The 19,117-nt window shown below is 41.6% G+C and overlaps 4 protein-coding genes and 1 pseudogene across 4 annotated transcripts; 1 reads left to right on the top strand and 4 right to left on the bottom strand.

Annotated features, from left to right (window-relative positions):
* Nucleotides 1-453: 453 nt before the first annotated feature.
* Nucleotides 454-1,788, bottom strand: LOC149394229 (uncharacterized). Its single transcript, XM_089618292.1, has 3 exons — nucleotides 1,255-1,788; nucleotides 951-1,131; nucleotides 454-656 (listed from the first exon to the last, which is right to left on the bottom strand). The coding sequence occupies exons 1-3, from the start codon at nucleotides 1,786-1,788 to the stop codon at nucleotides 454-456; spliced, it is 918 nt and encodes a 305-aa protein (XP_089474418.1).
* A 4,772-nt stretch (nucleotides 1,789-6,560) lies between these two features.
* LOC149394230 (RING/U-box superfamily protein) lies at nucleotides 6,561-11,173 on the top strand. The gene is made up of 7 exons (XM_089617486.1): nucleotides 6,561-7,012; nucleotides 7,578-7,920; nucleotides 8,000-8,073; nucleotides 9,606-9,647; nucleotides 9,729-9,850; nucleotides 9,919-10,027; nucleotides 10,957-11,173. The coding sequence occupies exons 1-7, from the start codon at nucleotides 6,746-6,748 to the stop codon at nucleotides 11,002-11,004; spliced, it is 1,005 nt and encodes a 334-aa protein (XP_089473612.1). The 5' UTR covers nucleotides 6,561-6,745; the 3' UTR covers nucleotides 11,005-11,173.
* Nucleotides 11,174-12,161: 988 nt separating this feature from the next.
* LOC149394231 (cytochrome P450 76C4 pseudogene) lies at nucleotides 12,162-13,403 on the bottom strand (annotated as a pseudogene).
* A 2,345-nt stretch (nucleotides 13,404-15,748) lies between these two features.
* LOC149394232 (secreted RxLR effector protein 78-like) lies at nucleotides 15,749-16,144 on the bottom strand. Its single transcript, XM_089618293.1, has one exon. The coding sequence runs from the start codon at nucleotides 16,142-16,144 to the stop codon at nucleotides 15,749-15,751; it is 396 nt and encodes a 131-aa protein (XP_089474419.1).
* A 356-nt stretch (nucleotides 16,145-16,500) lies between these two features.
* On the bottom strand, nucleotides 16,501-17,754 carry LOC149394233 (uncharacterized). Its single transcript, XM_089618294.1, has one exon. The coding sequence runs from the start codon at nucleotides 17,752-17,754 to the stop codon at nucleotides 16,501-16,503; it is 1,254 nt and encodes a 417-aa protein (XP_089474420.1).
* Nucleotides 17,755-19,117: the final 1,363 nt, after the last annotated feature.

The raw sequence follows: 19,117 nt of genomic DNA on the forward strand, positions 1-19,117 counted from the left end.
GGCGAGCTAGGCGAGCTGGGCGAGCTAGGCGAGCTGGAGAAAGTTGAGCGAGCTGGAGCGAGCTGCGGATTCGTCTAAAGTTTGTTAGACGATTATGATGTATCTAGACTTGTTTGTAACCAGAGCAGTGTGTATATAAACACTAGCCTGGGTAGTTGTGGAAGAGCTAATTCATTGTGTTGTACTGAGAGAAATCGAGAGAAAGGTTGAGCGATCAAGTGAGGGTGAGAGATCACAGAAGATTTCGAGAGTACTCAGTGAGATCGCAAGATTCTTCAAGCTGGCGTGAAGACGAAGGCTCTTCAGAGGGTTTGAGTGTGTTCATCTGTAATCGAGTTTCTTGTACATTGTTTGAAGATAGTGGATCGACAAAAAAAGGACTCTCTCGAGCTCCGACTGGATTAGGATTCGTTTTGAATCCGAACCAGGATAAATTCGTGTGCCTTTGTCTCTTTACACATCCGAATTAGAATATCCCTCCCACAAATGGTCGATCAATGCATTTCGAAGCGCGATATGTGCATCTTTGTCTCTTATTTTTCTGTAGCGAGTGAAAAACTCTTGAAATCGTGTATCATCATTCTCCTCTAATTCAACCCCCAATTGTGGCGTTTCTCTGTTAACTTCAATGGGCATGCTAAGATCACGCTCATCCTCTATTATCATGTTATGCATAATTATGCACGTAGTCATTATATCTTTTAAGACATCTTTTCTCCAAAATCTTGATGGTCCCGCCACAATTGCAAAGCGTTCTTGGAGAACTCCAAATGCACGTTCTACGTCTTTTCTACAGGATTCTTGCCTCATTGCAAAATATTATTTTTTGGGGCCAGGTTCTCGAATAGTTTGAACAATAGTAGACCATTTTGGATATATATTATCAGCCAAATAATAACCCATATTATACTCATTTCCCTGTATGACATAATGGGCGGGGGGAGCAATACCTTGAGTGAGATTGGAAAATAGGTGAGAAGACTCTAACACGTTGATGTCGTTGTTGCTTCCCGGCATGCCAAAATAAGCGTGCCATATCCAAAGATCATAATCAGCCACAGCTTCTAGAATAATTGTAGGTTTTCCGCTACGCCCCGTATATTGTCCGGCCCACGCGGTAGGACAATTTTTCTATTTCCAATGCATATAATCCAAATTGCCCAACATTCCTGGAAAGCCACGTTGTTGACCTATATGGAGAAGTCTAGAAACGTCATTAGGAGTTGGTGATCTTAAATATTGCTAAGAAAATACCTCCACCATTGCTCGGCAAAACCTCTTCAAGCTTTCAATTGTCGTCGACTCTGCAATTTTGCAGTACTCGTCTGTGGCATCTGCTGGAAGACCATAGGCCAGCATCCGAAATACAGCAGTTGTTTTTTGAAGTGGTGACAACCCAAGTCTTCCAGCGCGATCCACCCGTTGTACAAAATAGTTGTCGTGACTTTTAACAGCATCCACTATTCGTATGAATAAAGAGCGAGACATTCGATACCTCCGACGGAACATGGTCTCATTGTACAACGGGGCCTCTGAGAAGTAATCGTTGAACAATCTTCGGTCTGCACTCTGTCGATCCCGATTGATGAAAGTATGTCCTGGAATCGAGCCTCCTATGTTGCGCTCGGTGATTTGGTCGGCAGCATGTTGATTAAGAATTTGCATGATCATGAGATTATTTTGGATAATTTGATGACATATAGCATCCTCTTGCTCATCAATTTGAGCCATTTGAAGTAGAATATCGTCATCAGAGGAAGAAGATGAAGAAGATGAATTAAAATTCATTTTGAGAGATGAGTGATGAGAGATTAAGTGTGTTGAGAGAATGTGAATTAAAGCTCATTTGAACTACTATTTATGGGGTATTGAGTGTTGGAGCCGGTTCGGGAAGCGTGAGAGCCTTGATGAGTGATGGCATTGAGTGGTCACATCACGGCAAACCCGGATCGAGAAGCGGGAAAATCTTGTAAGAGTGATGGCATTGAGTGGTCACATCACGGCAAACCCGGATCGAGAAGCGTGAAAGCCTTGATGAGTGATGGCATTGAGTGGTCACATCACGTCAGACCCGGTTCGGGCAGCGTGAGAATCTTGTAAGAGTGATGGCATTGAGTGGTCACATCACGACAACCCCGGATCGAGAAGCGTGAGAGCCTTGATGAGTGATGGCATTGAGTGGTCACATCACGTCAGACCCGGTTCGGGCAGCGTGAGAATCTTGTAAGAGTGATGGCATTGAGTGGTCACATCACGGCAAACCCGGATCGAGAAGCGTGAGAGCCTTGATGAGTGATGGCATTGAGTGGTCACATCACGTCAGACCCGGTTCGGGCAGCGTGAGAATCTTGTAAGAGTGATGGCATTGAGTGGTCACATCATGACAAACCCGGATCGAGAAGAGTGAGAATCTGTATGAGTTTTTTAGTGAGAAAATTTGCTATAAATAGTATCTTCCATAAGTTGTGTTTTCATCCAACAAATTTCTGAGTAAGATACATTACACGAAAATGACTAGCCGAGCTTCTGGATACTCTCATGAAGAAGACCGACTTCTTTGTCGAGTTTACATGGAGATTTCTCAAGACCCTATCATTGGTATATACCAATCATCTGATAATTTTTGGAGTCGTGTTGAAGATAACTACAACAGTACAAGAAAACCAACTTCGGAGATGCGTTCAAAGCGATCAATCCAGTCCCGAATCCAATTAATTGAGAAAGCTACAAGGAAAATGCATGCATGTATTCGGCAAATTGAGAATAGACACCCAAGCGGTGCTTCAACTGAAGATATTATGAGTATTTTAGCTATTTTTATCTTCTTTTTTAAATTTACGTAATTGTAATTGGTTATATCGACTTGCAGATGGATCAAGCTAAAAGTGTTGCTGGCAGATGATGAAAAATTTAAGAAAAGTTGGAAGTTTGATCATGTGTGGAACATCATTAAGAATTTTGAAAAATTTCAAGACGGAGCCTCAAGTGCCAGACAAACATCTCGAGGTTCGTGTTCTTTTTCGGAGTCCGAACAACAAACTCCTGAGTCCGTTAGACAATCATCTCCTTCTGAGCGACCCATTAGAGTGAAAAAAAGCCAAACTAAAAATGAAAACGGATGATAAAGTAGCATCATCCATCAACAAGCTTGATGAAAGAAATAAACTACTTCTTGAGCAGCTGAAGAAGACAAGTGATATGAGGGAACGCCTCTTGGAAAGTATAGATAAGGCTAATAATTTGAAAACAATCAAAGAAGAAAATAAAATAATGAAAATGAATTTAAATAGAGTATCAGATCCTCATGTTCGTGCATTTTGGGAAGCTGAACAAGCCAAGGTTTTACAAAAGAGAGCCGAACAACAACAATCTCAAACACCACTTCCTAATTCCGATTCATATTCGCAATATTTCACCGGTCTTGGATGATCCGACCCTAATCTCCCCGAGTATTAGTTTATGTATTGTAATTTTATTTTCAATTTTATTTTGTTGTATTGTGTTTTTTTAATGTCTTTTTTTTTTAGTTTTGCATTTCGATGTCGTTGTAATGTTATTTCGTTTCGGTATTAATATTAATGTCATTTTAATTTTTCCCAAACTCCAAATGTCAATGTTGTATTTTTAAAATATTGTGGTCTTTTAAAATATTTAATACATAAAAATAATTTTTGAGATAAATATGAAATAATTTTATAAAACGGTGACAATTGAGTAAATAATAAATTTTACAAGGACTAAATAACAAATAAAAAAAATTGGCGTGATGAACAGTCAGACGCTATATATAGCGCAACCATTTGAACAAAAAGTGTTTACGCTATTTTGGTGTCTTCTTTAGCGTTCGGTTGGAGGATATCAGTACACCAATTCAAAGAAATAGCGTTCGGTTGGTGTTGGTCTAATAGGCTAGTAGCTCAAAAGTCAATCTAAGTTTTTAAAATGTAGTCAAAATTTTATTTTATTAAAAAATAATAGTGCCAGATCGAAATAAAGTAAATAATTGATTAGGTTAATTTAAGTTACTTCAAAAAATAATTCACTAGACCAAAGTTATTTAAATTAACTTAATCAGTTAATTAATTTACTTTGGTATGGTGAATTATTTTTTTAATAAAATAAAATTTTGACTAAAATCTTAAACGAAACTAGAGAATTGATTAGTTGCAACAAATTCTTCTTATTTTGTTTATGAGCTGTGAAATTTGCCCTGATACCATTCTGGGTGAGCCATGAAACCGTCAAAGACTCCCCCTCGGACACTTAATTTGAATCCCCAACACGTCTCCTAAATGACATGCACCTTATTTTATCATAGGAGGGTCATTTTTCTAGTGAAATGATCACATTATATCTTAAAATTACATTGAGCTCAAACGAAAAGGCTTAGAATTTCGGCCACCCCAAGACCTTTGTGTTTGAAGCACATGAGATATACAATCTAAGTGCCCCGAGCACAAATAACTTAATAAATCGCCCTCGCCCACGATTCAACATTCATTCATCCCTTGATTTTAAGTTTTAATTGTAAGATTTAATAGTCTCTAATCCGAACATATATGATTAGAAACATGAACCCAAAAGCGGAAGCGAAATGGATCAAGCGTTTACCTCCGGCCATTGTTATCGGAATATCGTCGGAGCTTTAACGGTGACTCGGAACGTCGGCGGCGGCGTCCCAATGAACACGAAAACGAAGTTTTGCTCTTCTAAACCGTGGTAATCTCAAAACTAGATGGTGTGTGTTTTATGAATGAGATTATCGGCTTAGGGACCAAAACAACTCTCTCTCAATTTATAAACCGGTTCCTTTCCATCAAAGAGAAACGGAAATGAGAGGCTTAATGTGTATTGATTCGTTGCTATAATTATGGGATTTGATAGACCATAAATGGAGAGATATATCATAACGTATTTACTTAATATACTCCATATACAATATACGGTAATTAGTATCCATATATTCTATATTCGTAATGTATATCTTACATTAATTTGTTAGTTTACACGATTACATTTTTGGTGGTAGATGGATAGAACTACAAAATTTAACCAAAATTTTTTTATGGGAGCATTCCAGTATATATTAAATTTACTTGACTCCTCCATATGGGAGATTGAAGGACCGTAAGCCACAAATGTCTCGACTTTCAGTGAACCTAGAGCACACGCTCAAGACCAAATCTTTAAAAGGAACGAAATTAGTGTCTAGAGGCAACCTCGAGCAAAGACGAGCTTTGAGAGACATAATACTGAAGTATAAATTATAGGATGACAAACCCCAATATATTTGATTTATAATGGCCGTGTATCACTTGATGAAAAAAAAATGTCACAAACAGAGACATATGTAATTTCTTTATTGATTTAGAAATTTTGAAGAGGATTAGTGATCTGTCAACTCATGAATGTGTCATATGACATTATTTTTTACATTATATTAAATGGCCAAATTGCTTAAAATAAAAGGTTAAAAATAATGACAAAGTGACACTTATAATTATTTCGTAGTTTTGCACTTTTGAATTAGATTGGTTAGGTTTCAACTCATGAATGAATCATGAGATGTTTTGTTGGATTAAGGTTATAATGAGTCAAGATTAAGTTTAAATTCAGCGTCTTGGAGAGATCTTAAATAGTTGGATATTCATGACACCTTGGAAAAGTTTAAATGAGTTTTGAATTTTTGTATATAAGAAGAGAGACATGAAGTAAATGAACTTATTCTTTTTATAGTTTGGTCGTGCTCTCCCTCTTCTATCATGTTCCCTTAATGGCCAAGCTAAGTTTCGTGCATCGGAAATTAGTTTTTATAAGATCATGTGTTCATTAGCCCACACTAATTATCTTTTGGAATTGTACTTCGAGTTTATAATGCTGACACTTGGAGCTTGTGAATCCAAAAGAGAAAGATCATCATTCATTCATTTAATCTTGTTTTAGTATTTGCACGGTTTTTCTTTTTATGGTTTCTTCAAATAAATGCACGTTTGATAGAAAAAAGAATTTTTTTGAAATTCAATCATGTTAGACGTGTCTTTAAATTGTTCTAAAACCCATATATGTTCACAAATGCTCGGTATGTTACTTAAGTAATAAATTATTTTATTCAGTTTTTTTTTTCTTACTCAAACTCATCTCTTTATTTAGAAATCGGTGTTTTTTACAAGTGAGCTAACCAACCCTCTTGTCTTGAGAATTAAATTAAGAATTAAACCAGATTAAAAAAAAATTAGTGCGTAAACCGCACTGACCTTTTAATCTCATGACGTGGCACAAATTTCAATTTCAAATTTTATCGATTTAATCGATTTTTTTTTTTTTTTTTTTGTAATAGGGGACCCAGAATAAAGATTATAGGTCTCTGTGAAGAGACGACACAAAATGCGAGTGATAATATTTTATAAAGACTTTTATAATCAACAATAAAAAAAAAAAATTCCACGACGTTTGAAAGAGCAATAATTTTTGCTGTACAGAAGAAAAAAAAAATAGAAATTAAATCCGAATTAGAGTTCCCACCGAATTTCACCAACACAAATTTACATGAAAACCCTCCGAAGCAGCCAAATCTCGAAACAGTATCATTCTCTCTCTCTCTCTCTCAAGGATTCTATGCTCAAATATTCCTCAGACGCTCTCTCTTCTTTTTCCACATCTCCGATTCGATTTTCGATCTCAATCCCTAATCCCTAATCCAATTCCTCTTTTGCTCGACCAACTCGCGCTCTTTGCGTTCGCTTCCATGGAGAACAGCCCGAACGCGAAATCGGTCTCCTCTGGCGGCGAGCCCAAGCCTAACCCCAACGTCAACAGCAACAACAGTAACAATGGCGATCTCCTCGAAAACCCTAATTCCGATCGTTCCGATGACCAGCAACTTCAAGACCCGGTCGATGGATCCTCGGAGACCACTCAGTCCTCCCAGCCAGCTCGCTCGTCGAGAACTCCGTTCACTAATCTCAGCCAAGTCGATGCTGACCTCGCTCTCGCTCGCACTCTCCAGGAACAAGTTCGTATCTCTCTCTCTCTCTCTCTGCTGTGAAATTCGTTTTTTTTTCCCTCTATTATTTCCAGGAATTTGTGTTTTGAATATGTTCGAAGCTGATTTTTTTTTTTTCGTGGTTTGAAGCGTCAAGTAATTTAAAACATTCATTGTTTCGATTCCATCTTTGTCAGTCAAAAACTTATGTTGCAGCCTCTGGAAATTAAGTAAATTGTGATACTTTACGTTCTGTTGGAAAGCCTTTAGTGACAATTTCTTTTTTCTTCCACTTATCTACAATATAATGTTTCGCAGTATAGGCGATCAAATTATTGAATTTCAACAAGTATACTGACCTTGAATTTAGCTTCTGTAAGTTAGTTTGTAACTTTAGTAGGGACTTATTGGCAGAGCTTATAATTTTATTGTTATTGTAAGAACACCGAGTTCTTACTGCATGTCATGGAACTAGTTCTTTTTTTTATTAATGATTTTTTTTAATAGATATCTTCATTTTGGAATAGAAGGATATGTGAGACGTATTGTCGATTAAGTTTGTGATTCGAGTGTTTTTCTTTTTCTTATGAGATAGGAAAGGGCATATATGATGTTACGCATGAACAATGACGGGAGTGATTATGGGAGCTGGGAAGCGGCAAGTTTTGTACCAGAAGACGAAGACGATTTCAATGATTTTCATGATGGCACTGATGTGGACGAAGACGATGAGGAATACGACGGAACTGATGTTGGGAACGATGAAGATGTGTTTGATGTACATGAAAATCTCAATGATAGCGAAGAGGGAAATAATCCTAGTATTGAGTTTGACCCGGCTATATATTCAAGTGACGAGGCATATGCAAGAGCCCTACAGGACGCTGAAGACCGAGATATGGCTGCTAGAATGTTGGCTCTTGTTGGTTTACATGACCGTGAGTGCTTTATGCTTGGACTGTCTAGGTTTTGAAATCACGATTTGGTCTGAACTTGTTGTCTATCTTTGTGTTTTAGATGATGACGATGATGATGATGATGAGGATGAGGATGACGACTCGGAGCCTGGGGACCATGGTGTCAACTCTCAGGTAATTTTAAGCTAATAAGAAGCTTTGACTGAAACTCTCCCTGTTTTTAAAGAGAGCTTTATAATGTGGAAATCAAGCTTTAAAAGGGTTACGGAAAAGGAGGAAATAAAATAAATCAGATATTAAACTTGATGAGACACCTTGTTATAGTGGCTGGTCAAGGTGTCTGTTACTTACAGAATCCTAGTTTTTCTAGGTAGACCTGAATTACAAGGAGGAACATCAACTTGTATCAATTTCCCAATTTTTTTTTTTTAATATATTAAAAAAAGAAAAATCTCAGTCTTCTACCAAAGCTCCAAATTTGCGTGCCTTTTGTTTCAGCATTAAACATATTTAGATGGGCGACTAGCAGATCAATCATGAAGATGTTAGGAACTAGGAATGGCAGTATTACCCGAGACCCGTCAACCCGCCCGTTACCCGGTCAAAACGGGTCGGGTAATACCCGTTCTTAACGGGTTAACGGGCTACCGGGTAATACCCGTTAAGACTTTAACGGGTACGGGTACGGGTACAGTAAGTGTTTACCCGACCCGTTAGCCCGTTAACCCGCCCGTTAGAAAAAGTATATATATACGGACTTAAGTTTTAACCTAGTTTTAAACACAACTTTTTCTTCACTGAGCAGCAGCCAAACCCACACCATTTTACTTTTGGATTATTATTTGTATGACATTTATTTTTCCTATTTTAAACACATTTTTTTTTTCTTTCCTAACGGGCTAACGGGCTAACGGGTTCAAGATTTGTCACCCGAAACCCGGCGGGTGTACCCGTTACCCGCCCGTTAGAATCTAACGGGTTAACGGGTACGGGTTAACGGGTTTTTTTCCTGGCGGGTACGGGTCCGGTATTGTTGTACCCGGTTATACCCGTACCCGTTGCCATTCCTATTAGGAACCTAGGGGTATTATTGTAACATATTGTTAGATATTGTAACATATTTAGATGGGCGACAATCAGATCAATCAGAGAATGCTACATAGATATTGGTATGACCTTGTAATGAGAATTGCAACATATTGTTTCTTTCCATGTTGGGGACCATGTGAAGGGATGCCCATTGAAAAAAGCTCAGTCATTATCAGGTTGAGCATCTATCCATATTGTTGCCGAAGGCCCGATCCTAACTTGAGTTAATAATTGAAGTTCGTGTTATTATTTTTTGCACCCTTATCTTTTCTAATCCTAAATTTTATATATATATATATATATATATATAATATGTAGAGAGAGAGAGAGGGAGAGAGAGAGAGAGAGGGAGAGAGAGAGAGAGAGAGAGAGAGTGTAACCGATAAAAAAAACATTATATATTGTTTTAAATAAAGAAGCTACATATCAGTCGAATAAATATAGAAATCGAGCTTTCCATTCTAAAAATGGAGATTTGTAGGATTACTATTCTAATGTTTCTGATTCTGGTATGAATCCTTTGAAAGAAAATGTGTAAAGTGCACTCAATGCTCCGAGTTCTAAATTTTAATTGAGCTCACTTTGTATGTCACACTCATCTAATGATCTATATCCAGGATGCTTGGGAAGAGGTTGATCCAGATGAACTTTCATATGAGGTTAGCCTGCCTTATGCTTTACTAATGTGGCAAGACTGTATGTGTGCTTAGTTATTAAGTTAATTTTTCGAATTATTTCAGGAGTTGATTGCATTGGGAGAAGTAGTTGGAACAGAGAGCAGAGGACTTTCAGCTAATGCCATTTCCTCATTACCTTCGATTAACTACAAGACTGGAGGCAGTCAGAATGGAAGCAATGATTCGTGAGCATTCACGTCTTTTAAGCCTTTTAATTTTTTCACTGGTATTTAATTGCGAACTTGTATTTCAGGTGTGTGATATGCCGGTTGGACTATGAGGATGGTGAAACTTTGACATTACTCTCGTGCAAGCACTCATATCACCCCGAATGTATAAATAACTGGTTGAATATCAACAAGGTATTGTCACAATACTTTAAATCCTTTGCTGCTAATTGAGCTGGTTTCTAAGTTGCGCATTTTACTAATTCAAATAATTCTATTTCTTCATTGACAACAAGTCTTTTCTATGTACCCTCTAATCTATTCATGAGCTTGTTTCCTTACCTAACTGTGATATCTGATGACACCTAAAACAATTAACTGAAACAATTTTTTTTGCCCAAGTTCACGAGATCCAATGCCCATAATCAGTAATATGATTACCATCTCAAAAGTTTGTCAATATTCCCTGGTCTACTTAATGTTTTGGTTTGCAAGTGATCTCGGCATTTGCTTGCATATAGGCTTTTCCATGCTTTTAAAATGTCCATGTGTTTATATATGATCTGTACTGTTCGAATTTCTCAGTTTCCTAGTTCGGCAATGTAGCATTAACAGAGAGTTGTCTTCCACTTATAGGCTACAATGAACCATGTTTCGGCTGGTTCACAGAGGTGTATTGTTTGCTGGTTCACAGGCTATGCATATTAATGTGTCTAGTACCATTTTGAGTCCTCGTTTGTTTGAGGGACCTAAATCCGAATACCCCACTTTCGTTGAGTGATTAAATTCAGCCCTTGCTCTATTTTTTTGTTTGTTTAAAAGAACCTCAAATAACAAACAATGACCCTCTTCCTTGCTTTTTGTCTCTCTTCTAGTTATCATAATTTCAATTCCATTAATATGCATAATCTGTTGGCACTATAAATATGACCAACTTCTTTCTGTATATGCTTCAACATACATTTTTTTTTGCTCAAGCTTCAACATACATTTTATAAATTTATATAGCATTGATAATGATATAGTTTTGCATATAGAAAAAAAAAATACTGACTATGATCTTTCTTGAATAGTCACGGCGATTGTACAGGAAAAAAAAAATGATATGTTTTATGTTATTGCAGGTTTGCCCTGTTTGCAGCACCGAGGTGTCTACATCTGGAAATAGCTAGTTGTAGAAGCTGCTATACATTTGTACTGTATTTTATAAATAATAGGTCATTTTTTTTTTCCCCTCTTGCTGTTTCAAAGTTATCACCTCCCATGTTTCTATTACATTACACTTGTGATATTCTCCTCTGAGGCGAAACCAAAACATGTTGTAAAATTTAGCTTTTCATCTTCAGTCCTGATCATCATATTGGATTAAAAAAAAAAGAGAGAAAAATCTGAATAGAAATAGTAGGAATCACCATTTTTTTTTCTTTTTCTGAAAAGTGAAACTAGGATTATGTGGGTTGGCTCTTTTGTGCTTTATCATTAAAATCTTATTTTTATATTTCATTTTCTCAGATAAATTTGCTGGAAAACCTTCGATATTTATTTACATCAAATAGAAACTTCAATGCTTCATAATACCTAAGAAAAAATAAAATAAAAATTTACCCTATCTGCTTTGCAAGCTTAGAAAACTTACACGCCTTTTTTTCCCCCCTCTATTTCTCATTTTATCTTATTTCATGAACGAAGTAAAACAATAAAAGAAATAACAATAACAATTATATTATCAAAGCTCATGCCCGTTTATAAATAAACATAAATATGAATATCACTTACTAACTAGACAAGTCTTGCCAAGACTCATGTATATGTCTTTCTAACATAATAACAATTTACTTTTCTTATTGTGAAATAAGTCATAAAAACTTGGCACATTGCCCATAAAAGCTTTCAATCAGACAGATTATGTTCTTCACACTGTTGAAGTTGATCTCATCTTCACGGTGAAGACAAGTCAGCAGTGAAGTCATCAGTGGAGCCACGTCAGCAATTAGTTAGTCTGTTAGACAGTTACTTGTATAGGAAGTTATCTGGTGTAGTGTGTTCTATTGTGTAATCTGCTTGTGCTAAGGTCTATAAATAGCAAAGCAAGGTAGTGTAGGATATATGGGAAAAACAGGAAAAATAAACGAGTGAACGAGAGACTAGAGATTGGGGATAAACACTTGAGTGAACTTTGTAAGGGTTTGGGGAAGTGAGAATTCTCGAGAGTCTCAAGAACTTGTGTATTGTTGATTGTTTTCATATAGTGGATCATCGTGACAGAGAGGCTGGATGTAGGCAATTGCCGAACCAGGATAAAATCGAGCGTTCTTGCTGTGTTTGAGTTTCATTGATTCAGTCGCTTGTGTTCTAAGTCATCTGTTCTTATCTGTTTTTGAAAGAACTGGTATATCCGCTGCAACACACACAAATATAAACAACGCAATCATCTAATAAGCACATGAATTACCCTCAAAGGCTCGGCCATTTTCAAGGTAATGCCAAACTTCTCGTCCATGTTCATCGTCTCGGGCATGACGTCATTTTCAAGTTTCCATTCAAAGTTGTGAATCAGCGAACCCAACATCACTTGAATCATCCGCGTCGCCAACGGTAATCCAGGGCATATTCTTCGACCGCCGCCAAATGGAACGAGCTCAAAATCCCGACCTTTGAAGTCAACACTCGACCCCAAAAACCTCTCGGGAATGAACTCGCTAGGGTCTTCCCAAACACTCGGGTCTCTGGAAATAGCCCACACGTTGACCAAGATTTGCGAACCTTTAGGGATCATGTAACGACCGTTGATTTCCACGTCGACGATCGCTCTCCGGGGAATTAATAAGGGAGCTTCCGGGTGTAAACGGTAGGTCTCTTTGGCAATGGCTTGTAAGTAAGGAAGGCGGTCGATGTCCGATTCTTTGACTTGGTTTCCTTTTCCGATGACTCGCTTGACTTCTTCTTTGACTTTTGACATCACTTTCGGGGCTCTGAGAAGCTCAGCCATCGACCACTCCAACGTCGATGATGTCGTCTCAGGTCCAGCACCAAGTAGATCCTTGGCACATCACGAAGACACTAAAATTAATGATCTATATCTAATTAATTAATTAATTAGAGCCATAAGTAAATTACTTTATCCTTAATTGAGTGAGTGTAATAATCAAGGAATCAAGAATTATTTAAAATCCTTGGAATATCATTGGACTTTTTTTTTTTTTGAAACGTGGGCGGCACCACGGGGAAATGATATTAAAACCCTCACTTAACGTGGCGGAGGAAAACTGTGGTTACATCCACAAGTTTGATCCTTCGTAATATCCGCCATAGCACATGGTGGGACAAGCCCCAACCATCGTACGGTCGAATTGACACTAAGAGCAAAACGCGCCATATTATGCGCTGAAACATTACAAGATCGAGGAATAAAAGAGATCTCACAACTCACAAATTTAGAGCATCTAACCTTAATATCTTCTAAGAGCGTCCCCATCTCCGTCGACGGGGTCATCTTCCTTGTCACGGCGTTCACCACCTCGAGGCAATCGGAGTTCACCACAATACGGTCTACACCAAGTTGTTCGGCCATTCTCAACCCGCCAAGGACAACGTAGGCTTCCGCAAGTGGTGGAGAGAAACCGGCCTCTTAGACAACGATCTCCGAAGTGACAACCCAGCCCCTAAAGTCCCGAAGCACACACCCGGTGCCAAATCTGCCCTCGCCGATGGCGGCGTCCACACAAATGTCAAGAACACCGGGTGGCGGGGGCTGCCACCTCTCCTGCGGTTTATGGCTGATTTCGGGCACCGGAGACGAGATTAAATTAGCCTTACGATACTCATCAAGAAAGCCTCCGGTCTAATCAACAAGATCCTTCGGGTTCCATCTTTCTTTACTGGCCACAACGTTGTTCCTATGATTCCACATCTCCCAAATTAGAGTAAAGAAGAACTCCAAATTACTTACCTCAATAGTCTCGACGGCGGTTATGAAGAAAGAGATGACGTCATCTCCCCGAAAGCCATCGACGAGGTTATAGTAGCTCGAGAGCTTCCACACCTTTCGAGACCACTTACATTCCCACATGGCGTGATTTATCGTTTCTGGCCCACCACGCACAACGGGCAGCTCGCGTCTTGGGTGATTTTCCGGCGTAGGAGGACCGCCTTCACCGGAACCCAACCTTTGCAAATTCTCCAAATAAGAAGTTTTACCTTTGGCGGGATCGAGAGTTTCCAAAGGGTCTTCCACCAAGCTACGGTCGGCTTTGGATCGGACGTGGAAGCCCGATGAAGCGGAGTTCTAGCGAGACGGTAGCCACTTTTCACCGAGTATTCCCCATCTTTAGAATAGTGCCAACAAAGCTTGTCGGATATCCCTTCCTCGCTTTCCGGAATAGCAAGAATGTTTTCGGCATCTTCTCTAGTGAACATTGCTCGGACCAAGGCTTCATTCCACGCACCATTATTATTTTTGAGCTCCGCTACCATCATGTTCCCCGGAATAGGAGGGGGGTTATTTAGGGAAAAATTTCGGCCCCGAGGGATCCATCGGCTCCCACTAATGAGCGCCATCGACGAGGTTATAGTAGCTCGAGAGCTTCCACACCTTTCGAGACCACTTACATTCCCACATGGCGTGATTTATCGTTTCTGGCCCACCACGCACAACGGGCAGCTCGCGTCTTGGGTGATTTTCCGGCGTAGGAGGACCGCCTTCACCGGAACCCAACCTTTGCAAATTCTCCAAATAAGAAGTTTTACCTTTGGCGGGATCGAGAGTTTCCAAAGGGTCTTCCACCAAGCTACGGTCGGCTTTGGATCGGACGTGGAAGCCCGATGAAGCGGAGTTCTAGCGAGACGGTAGCCACTTTTCACCGAGTATTCCCCATCTTTAGAATAGTGCCAACAAAGCTTGTCGGATATCCCTTCCTCGCTTTCCGGAATAGCAAGAATGTTTTCGGCATCTTCTCTAGTGAACATTGCTCGGACCAAGGCTTCATTCCACGCACCATTATTATTTTTGAGCTCCGCTACCATCATGTTCCCCGGAATAGGAGGGGGGTTATTTAGGGAAAAATTTCGGCCCCGAGGGATCCATCGGCTCCCACTAATGAGCACCTCTTCCCCGTTCCCGATCTTCCATCTCGCCCCTTTGTTAATGATCTCCCTCCTCCATATTAAACCACGCCATAAGGAGGAGCTTCTCGAGTTACATGTCGCGCCAAAGAGGTCCCCATCCGGATAGTAACACTCTTTAAACACCCGCCCCACAAGACTCTCCGGTATCCTCGCGAGTCGCCACACATTTTTAGCGATTAGAGCTTGATTGAAGTATTCAAGGTCTCTAAAACCCAAACCTCCCTCCTCCTTGTGCATCGTTAACTCGTCCCACTTGCACCAATGCACCTTCTTCTCCTCGCCGATGTTTCCCCACCAAAACTTAGCGATAATCTTATGAATCGCGTCCACAAGCGTCTTGGGAATCCGAAAGCAACTAGCCACAAACCCGGGTATGGCTTGGAGAACCGATTTAATAAGAGTTTCCCGTCTGGATTGAGAAAACCGAATCCCCCTCCACGAATTAATTTTTTCCCAAACTCTTTCCCGGATAAAAGCAAAGAGCTCACAAGTTTTCTTACCGGTGAACGTGGGCAGCCCTAGGTATCGTTTATGGCACGTCGTAATTTCCACCCCAAGGCTAACGGTAACCCCGATCTTAGTCTCCTCTGAAAGCGACCGCCCGAAGCAAACGTTGGACTTGTTATAGTTGACGACTTGGCCCGATGCTTTCTAATACGTGGAGAGGCATCGAGTCACTTCTTCACCCTCCTCCTTGCTAGCCCGGAAGAAAATAAGGCTATCGTCCGTGAAAAGAAGGTGCGAGACCCGCAGCTCGTTACGGCCGAAACTCACCCCTTCAATGAGACCCCTTCATTCCTTTTCCATAAGAAGCCGAGAGAGGCCTTCCGAACAAAAGAGGAAAAGGAAAGGCGAGAGAAGATCTCCTTGCCGGAGACCCCTTTCCGGTTTGAGGTACCCCCGAGGCACACCGTTGATGTTGAAAGAAAAGCACACCGACCGCACACATCGCATAATCTTCTCAACCCAAGCCTCGTCAAAACCCAACCGTAGCATGACCGCTTCAATAAAGTTCCACTCCACCCAATCGTAGGCCTTGGCCATATCGATTTTCAACGCGGCGAAATTCCCGTTGCCAAAGCGACCTCTTTTCATGGTATGTATCCCTTCGAAGCACACCATGACGTTGTCGAAGATTTGTCGGCCCCCCACAAACGCACCTTGGTTCTCCGAGATAACCTTGCTCATGTGATCTTTCAAACGAGAAACGAGGCACTTTGAAATCACTTTATATATAACGTTACATAGACTAATAGGGCGAAAGTCATTCACCTTGGTTGGCTTGTGGACTTTAGGAATCAAAGTGACTATCGTATCATTGAAGTCCGACACCGAGGCACCCTCGTTAAGGACTCCTAAACAAACCCCGGTTAAGAGTTCCCCTACCACCGCCCAATTTTTTTGATAAAAAAGAGCCGGGAAACCATCTTTACCCAGAGCTTTTAAAGGGTCCATCGAGAACAACGCCCGTTTAACCTCGTTCCCGTCGAAAGGCCGGAGGAGCTGCCTATTCATCTCTGGCGTGACCACCGCTTCCATGCCTCTCAAAGCCTCGTCGATGTTCTCCGGGTCGGGTCTAGAAGAGGTAAAGATGTCTCTGAAATAGGCGGAGACGACATCTTTAACCTCCCTATCCCTTCTCTCCACACACCGTCGTCGTCGAAAAGTCCCCGGATCTCGTTCCTCTTCTTTCTCGTTGAAGCCTTGCGATGGAAAAGTCTCGTGTTTTTATCTCCACTCTTCATCCAAGCCATTCGACTTCTTTGTCTCCAATACTTCTCATTCTTCTCCATAAGGCAATCGAGGAGTTGTTGTTCACGCCCCAAGTTCCCCCGGTTCTCCCCATACCGACGGTCACCGGCCCGGTCGACGATAGTCTTTTGTTCCTCAATCTTCCGTTGCAGCTCGCCAAACTTCCCATCATTCCATCGCGCGAGTTTTTCTCTACAGCCCCGAAGAGCCTCACGAAGCGCGTCCGGGCCACCCTCGAGACCGGCCGACTCCCATTCCCGACGAATAATGCCTTCACATTCCTCCTCTTCGCACCATGCTTCTTCAAAGAAAAACCTGCGAGGCCTCTTCGTAGTGATACGCTTCATGGTTTCGGAAGAGGTGAGAAGTAGGGGACGATGATCCGAGTTCCAATATTCCAAGTGAAAAACCTTTGCACTCGGGAATAAGTTCTTCCACTCCGCATTAGCAAGGAACCTATCGATTCTCTTCTCCAAGCTATCCGGGTTCACGCTCTTCCTCCAAGTGAAATCCGCTCCCTCGTATCCCAAATCTTCCAACTCACAATCTTCTAGCACGCGACGGAAAGACTCAATGAGGTAAGAATCCCGAGTCCTTCCATCACTAAGCTCACTATCCTCCAAAACCTCGTTGAGGTCCCCTCCGACGAGCCAAGACCCATGGTGCGAGGCCATAACTCTTCGGATAAGAGTCCAAGAGCATTTCCTATTAGATGCCACCGGGTCCCCATAAATACCCAAGAACCTCCAGCTTCTATTGTCCTCCTCGCACACTAGACCCTCGATATGATACCGGGAAAACGATCCCAGAGAAAACCGAACCGTATTCTTCCAAAGCAAAATGAGACCTCCGCTCCGACCCACTCGATCCACCGCAAAGCAATGCTCATACCCCAACAAAATCCGGACTCTCTCCGCCGCACTCTTCATAAGCTTAGTTTCCGATAAAAATAACAAATCGGGCTTATACTTATGGGAGTGCGACAGAAGAGTCTCCTTCGTCCCGGGGTTACCCAACCCCCGGACGTTCCAGCATAGGGTAATCATTGTCCCCGGCAGCCCTCGTCGTCGCGGGGCGCCGCTTTAGGTAGAGAAGAGATCACTGTCGAATCCTCCACGGGGGAAACCACAGCAATAGAGGGTGATTTGGAGGCGTAGTTGACCAGCTCCTGACTCTGCCTCGCAGATGAGTCAAGAGCCAAAACCCCTTTCATCATTTCCTGACCACGGGTGAGACTAAACGACCTTTTTGCCACTTTAGTCAGAGCCCCAACCCCATCGGTCTCTCCATAGCTAGACAAATCCTTCACCTTGTCGAGATCCTCGTGGGATTGTGAGTGAGAAAGTCTGGCTCTTTTTTTCCACGATCCCTTCCTAGTAGCCGGAGTACATACCAGGGTAGAGCTATTACCAGGGGTAGGACTCCGGGGCAGTTTTGGGGATCCAAGGCACCCCAGAGCTTCTTTGTCTTTTTCCTTCTCCATAGCTCCACCCCCTCCGCTCGACGGTGTAACTTCTCTCCTCGGTCCCCCATTGTCTTTCCTGTTCGCAGGATTTTTTTGTTTCGGTTGTTCCCTGCGCGCGACTTCCCCAGGGTGAGGTAGCCAGTCAGTGTTAGGAGATCGCGAAATTTCCTTCTTCCCGTCGCTCCCAGTACCCGTAGAGAAGAAGTGGGCCGGTGTGGAGTTATTCCCATCAGGGTTCACATTGGTTTGGGCCGAGAAGAATGCTAGGGACTGGCTAATTTTTGGGCCCAAGTTTTTTGGCCCAAAATTACCCTTCTCTTACCCTCCTTCACTTTCGCCTGGTTGGTACCCTCCGTAAACTGCGCTTCATTCTTGGGACTCGCCGAAAAGGTTGGTAGAGGCTTCTTTTTTTAATCTCACCACTGCTGGCTCTCTGGGGGAATGCCTGCGTTCTGACTTGGTGCCACGTGTACCCACTCCTCTTTAGTCCTCGGGCCTTTCGCCTTCTGTTGTTCATTGGTCAAACCCGGTTGCGTGTTTCCACCTCCTTGTGACAGCTCATCAGTCGGCTTCGATCTCGGCATCGTCTCCCCCTCCGTTTTTTTGTCGATCAGCCTCTGTCGCCTTATTCCTGGGGATTGGCAGCTCATGCTTAGGGTCCAAGCCCCCCGTAGATTCAGCCGTGCCCTTGTTCTGCTCAAGGGTCACCGATTTTTTTGTGCCTGATGTACTTTTGACCAGTGACTGAAACACACCTACTGCTCTCAGGTTCGCTCTCAGCCACGTTCCTATCGCCTGGACCTCCACACCGTCCTCGCGACGAATCATCAACATCGGGTTTGGGCATGCTTTCGTGTCGTGGGTCAAAGCTCCACATCGGAAACACACAGGCGGAAGCTTCTCGTATTGAAACTCGACCCAAACCTTCCTACCATCAAAAGGCA

The sequence above is a fragment of the Urtica dioica genome, chromosome 6, assembly GCF_054948205.1.
Source record: "Urtica dioica subsp. dioica isolate 48M chromosome 6, U.dioica_male_clone48M_v1_H2, whole genome shotgun sequence".
Taxonomy (NCBI): domain Eukaryota; kingdom Viridiplantae; phylum Streptophyta; class Magnoliopsida; order Rosales; family Urticaceae; genus Urtica; species Urtica dioica.

What these genes read in the sequence shown, in the direction of transcription:
- LOC149394229 (XM_089618292.1), bottom strand. Translation starts at nt 1,788, where the DNA reads ATGAATTTTAATTCATCTTCTTCATCTTCTTCCTCTGATGACGATATT. An exon ending in TTTGCCGAGCAATGGTGGAG is followed by an intron (nt 1,132 to 1,254) that starts GTATTTTCTTAG and finishes CATTGGAAATAG; the next exon opens with AAAAATTGTCCTACCGCGTG. An exon ending in ATTTTCCAATCTCACTCAAG is followed by an intron (nt 657 to 950) that starts GTATTGCTCCCC and finishes ACATGATAATAG; the next exon opens with AGGATGAGCGTGATCTTAGC.
- LOC149394230 (XM_089617486.1), top strand. Translation starts at nt 6,746, where the DNA reads ATGGAGAACAGCCCGAACGCGAAATCGGTCTCCTCTGGCGGCGAGCCC. An exon ending in CAGAATGGAAGCAATGATTC is followed by an intron (nt 9,851 to 9,918) that starts GTGAGCATTCAC and finishes CTTGTATTTCAG; the next exon opens with GTGTGTGATATGCCGGTTGG. An exon ending in ACTGGTTGAATATCAACAAG is followed by an intron (nt 10,028 to 10,956) that starts GTATTGTCACAA and finishes ATGTTATTGCAG; the next exon opens with GTTTGCCCTGTTTGCAGCAC.
- LOC149394232 (XM_089618293.1), bottom strand. Translation starts at nt 16,144, where the DNA reads ATGAGCAAGGTTATCTCGGAGAACCAAGGTGCGTTTGTGGGGGGCCGA.
- LOC149394233 (XM_089618294.1), bottom strand. Translation starts at nt 17,754, where the DNA reads ATGATTACCCTATGCTGGAACGTCCGGGGGTTGGGTAACCCCGGGACG.